This window comes from Pteropus alecto, unplaced genomic scaffold (assembly GCF_000325575.1).
Source record: "Pteropus alecto unplaced genomic scaffold, ASM32557v1 scaffold77, whole genome shotgun sequence".
Taxonomy (NCBI): domain Eukaryota; kingdom Metazoa; phylum Chordata; class Mammalia; order Chiroptera; family Pteropodidae; genus Pteropus; species Pteropus alecto.
The window spans coordinates 528,594-533,281 of NW_006440820.1; the positions used below are offsets into that span (position 1 = coordinate 528,594).

At 49.3% G+C, this 4,688-nt stretch overlaps 1 protein-coding gene across 1 annotated transcript in view; it reads left to right on the top strand.

The window, feature by feature from the left end:
* The first annotated feature begins 2,935 nt into the window (after positions 1 to 2,935).
* MAOA (monoamine oxidase A) overlaps positions 2,936 to 4,688 on the top strand; it is a 63,269-nt gene continuing 61,516 nt past the window's right edge. The window contains exon 1 of the mRNA XM_006917905.3: positions 2,936 to 3,113. Within this exon, the coding sequence (XP_006917967.1) occupies positions 3,041 to 3,113 (73 nt within the window). The 5' untranslated portion in view covers positions 2,936 to 3,040. The remainder of the gene's footprint in view (positions 3,114 to 4,688) is intronic.

Here is a 4,688-nt window from a genome sequence, read left to right on the forward strand (position 1 = left end):
ACACTTTATCATCGCTATGTACTTTTCCAACATAACATTGATCAAAGTTTGGATTGACAATCAAGTGTGTGGTTGTCTATCTACTCTACTAGCTCTTCTAGTGACTGTATAATCAAAGGTCTCCAACTGTCTCTGGTTGCCTGTGTATCCTTAGTACCTGCCGTGTGCCTAGCATATAGTATGAACAAAAATATTTGAATGAAATTAAAACAAAGGAGTAAGGAGAAATTTGAAAGGAATTAATTCTTATATCTATTATTTCCTCTTGTTTCGCTTCAAAGTCTAACAAGATAAAAATAATATCAATTGAGTCACAAATCTCGATTATTTTTCTAGAAAATAAAAGCTATTAAAACTGGATAAAGAAAAAACTAAATCTATATATTTCCTTACAGTTTCTTCAACAAGATGTTCTTCGATAGAGAATGAGGTGAGGGGCAGGCAGAGAAATGTTTATAGTGGGAAGAGATACTAGTTAACTTTCTAGGGTTCTCATTATTTACTTTAAATTCATGTCATAATGACTTTTTTAATTAAGTTAATTATATATTTTAATTATATAATTTTCAGGTGTACATTATAATTTGGCATATATATTTTATTGTGTAATTACCGCTCATCTATTTTTGAAGGTTTAGTGATGACAAATTCAGCTCTAGGAGGATAAAGTGGAAATTTGAGGGATAAAACTAGCAAGACAAGAGATTGGCTGCGGAGTAATATATACGCATTAAATATTCTTCTTTTCAATAGGATGGGGACACACGTGCTTTTGTTTTGTTTGGTTTCGGTACCTTAGCCATCTCTTGACCCTTGCTTTTAAATTGCAGGTCCCACTTAATTTGTGATAGCTGAGTTCTCCATTTTCTCCATTACTTGCTTCAACTTTGGTTAAGCACCTCAGCTTGCAAAATCCCATAGAACACCAGTAACTGCCAACTGTCCTCCCAGTGACAGTTCCCGCTTCACCCCGCTCCCTCCCTAGGGAGAACACGCGGCTGCGCAGACCTCACCGTGACGTGTGACGTCAGAAAGGAGCCAAACCAAGTCGGTCCGAGGCCCTGCGGCCCTGCGAACCAGGTCCGCTTCCTTCAAGTACCTGTTTCCTTAATCCCGGCCAGGTCCAGTCCTCTTTTAGTTAAAGCATAGGAATAAAATCACCAGATTGAAATCCCCATGCGGCCACACCCACATTGTCGCCCTGCCACTGCTACATTCCCAGCCGGCCACCGCCACCTCCTACCCCCACCCCATGGCTTCGTCCGGCCACTCAGTCACTAGGGGCCTAACCGCTGCTCGCGCGCTCGCCACCCACAGTGGGGGAAGGCGGATCCAGGCCAGAACAGCGCCTCTTCTTTCAGCCCCGAAGTGGGCGGGTGTCCCGGGGCGGGCTTCGGAGAGTGCGAATCTGGGACTACGGAGGTCGAGAGGCCAGAGTCGGGGCCCAAGAGACCGGGGCCGGGTGGGGGGAGGGGCGAAGGAGAGCAAGATATCACCCCAGCCCCTCCCGGCGCGCTCCTGAACTATGAGCTCACACAGCTCCGCTACCTCCCTGGGCAACAGCAGCGGCCGCAGCCAGAGTGGGCGAGAGGCAGAGAGAGCGCCCAGAGCTGGAGCCACTGCAGCCCAAATCCCAGACCCGGTCTCCACCTTGGGCGCGGCCCCGGCCTCCACCGCAGGGTCGAGCATTCGTTCTGAGTGGCAGACAGTCTCCCATCTGTTTTCTAGCTACCAGTTGAACGCTTCCATAGCGGATGCGGCCGATTCCTGGGACTTCACTGCGCCTTCCCAACTCGGGTCCAGTCCTGGCCCGAGGACTGACACGGACTCCAGCACTGGCCTCTGGGGCTTTGGCGCCCATGGCCTGACGGACCGGATCCCCATGTCTGCCACCCGCTCGAGCACCTCTCAGGGGGCTGGGCCCGACTCCAACCTGGACATCGACAACTCTTGGGTATCAGTACAACCTCCCACACCCAATAATACCCCCCGAGGGTCGGTACAAGAATCCATGCAGCCCTTGATGCCCGGCTTCCTCAGGGTATCTGTACCACCAACACCTCCTACACCCAATAACACTCCCGAAGTGTCATCACAAGAGTTCGCCCTGACCTCAGTGCCTAGCTCTCCCCGGGGTTCGATCCAAGTACCTCCTACACCAAATAACACCCCCCAGGTGTCATTACAAGGGTCTATCCAGCTCTCACTGGCCGGCTTCCCCCGGATATCTATACAAAGATCTGTTCCAATCTCCGACTCTTCTTTTGCATCCTCAGTGCTCAACTCATCCCGCAGTTCAGTACAAGAAACTGTCCCGCTCTCGAGCTTCTCCGGAGCGCCAGTACAGGAGCAGCCCCCGCCCTTAGTGATCGGCTACCCCCGGAGTTCAGTACCAGGATCTGTCACGCTCTCGGACTCCTCCCGAGCGTCGATACGGGGTTCCCCACCACCCTCAATGCTCAGCTCCCCTCGGAGTTCCGTACCAGGATCTGTCACGCTCTTGGACTCCTCCCGATCGTCGACACAGGAGTACCCTGTGTCAGTGCTCAGCTCCCCCCGGAGTTTAATACAAGAATCTATCATGCTGTCGGACACATCCGGCGCGTCGATACAGGGGTCCCCCCCACCCTCAGTGCTCAGCTCTCCCAGGAGTTCGGTACAAGGATCTGCCACACTCTATGGCTCTTCCCGAAGGTCGGTGCAAGAGTCTGCCTCGCCCTCAGTGCCCGCCTCCCTCCGGGGTTCGGTACAAAGACCTCTTATGCCTACGAACTTCACCCAAATGTCGGGACAAAAGTCCACCCAGCCCTCCGTGCCAGGTACGCCCCGAACATCCGTGGAAGGATCAGCTCCGCCCCCGGGCTCCCCCAGAGTATCAATACAAGGGTCCGCTCCGCCCTCTGTGCTTGGCTCCGCCCTGCTCTCCGTGGAAGAATCGGCTCCGCCCCTGGACTCCCCCCGAGAGTTGGTAAAAGAGTCCGCCCCGCCCTTGGCCAGCCTCACTCCTGTACCCACGCCGCGGGAGACTGTCAACCGGAGCATGGCGAATCGGGAGAAGTCGAGTGTTGAGGGCCACATGTTCGACGTAGTCGTGATAGGAGGCGGCATTTCAGGTCAGCTTGAACTGTAGCGGCAGCTTGAGGGGCCCTGGTCGCCGTGGTCGCCCCGGGGTGGGAAATTTGCAATAGCGCCCTGGTGTTTGGGGTCTCTCTTACATTCGCGAGTGCAATAGTCTCGACTTGCCCGGTCTGGCCCGGCCCGGCCCGGCCCGGCCCGGCCGGGCGGGAATGAGGGTTGGGCCAGCCTTGCTGGTGGTGTGAACTGGGAGAGGTAGGAACAATAATTTGTTACTACTATTAAATGCTAACATTTAATTAGCTGTTGCTGTGCAGTTATATCACTTTATGTGGATTTTCTCAATCCTCAGCAGTCCTGTGAGATGGGTAATACATTCGCCTTCATTTTATAAAACCAGGAAACTCAGGTCTGCGGAATTTCGTGTCAAATCACCTAACCGGGAAGTGGTTAAATGATTTTCTCTCATGTAAGACTCTCACTTCTAATTCCTGAGGTGGCTGCTTTGCCTCACCGTTTCAAGTCCTTTACCCTCAACAGACAGAGGAAATCAGTATACGGATTTTTGTATTATTGAGGTAGTAATAGTGTTACTACAGTTCTGCTCTTTTTAAAGCACTTTTCCTTAGAAAATATGGGTACGAGGAAGGAAGAATCGTTAAGGAAAAAAAGATTCAAGTATATGGTGACGAATGGAAGCTAGACTTTTGGTGGTGAGCACACTATAATGTATACAAATATCAAATTATAATGTTGTATACCTGAAATTTATATAATGTTATTAACTTATGTGTTACCTCAATTAAAAAAAATAGAAAAAAGGAGAGAGGGGCAGATTCTTAGTTTTAACCTATTCCCATTTTTTTTTAAACTTGCAGGAAGGTATAGGACATTTATTGCCCAAAGAGAAGTCCTGTATGAAGCAGAGGCCAAGGACAGGTCAGGGAATACCTTGTTGTTTCCTTTAATGAGAGCTCCCACACCCTAAATCTTGTCCTATGTTGAGCCAGCTGGTGAACTTGGTTTCCCCTGCTCTTGGCTTGGGTTTGTAGCTGACCAATGGAGTGGTACATGAGGCTTTTCAGTATCTTCCAGGAAACCCCATCATGACTGATATATTAAATTGTCACTTATGTTATCACAGCTGCTAAAAATGTTTAGAATTTACAAACTGTGTTTCAGCCCTAGCTAGAATCCCACACTAATCTGTCCATGACCCAGGAGAGTGTTAATAATTTCTGAAGTATGCCTGCAAGATCTAATTTAGAAAGAGGGAGAAAGAAGGTGGGAGGGAGTAAGTAGGGTGGCCCCACAGTAGCCATTTTTATGTATAATCCTTTCGAGGAGACTCTGAACATGCTTACAAATTAATTTTGGGTGAAGATAGCTTTTGACTTGGCCTGTTGAGGATAAACAGTCTTAATCACCAGAGAAGAGACTGGCATAAGTTGTTGCTTTGAAAACTCCAGCCAATTCCAGCAAAAACCATGTATGTATGTTGAAGCATCAGAGGAAAGCAGAACCTGGTAGAGTAAGAAAAAGAAGCATTTCCCTTGTATTCCTTCCTTCCTTCCTTCCTTCCTTCCTTCCTTCCTTCCTTCCTTCCTTCCTTC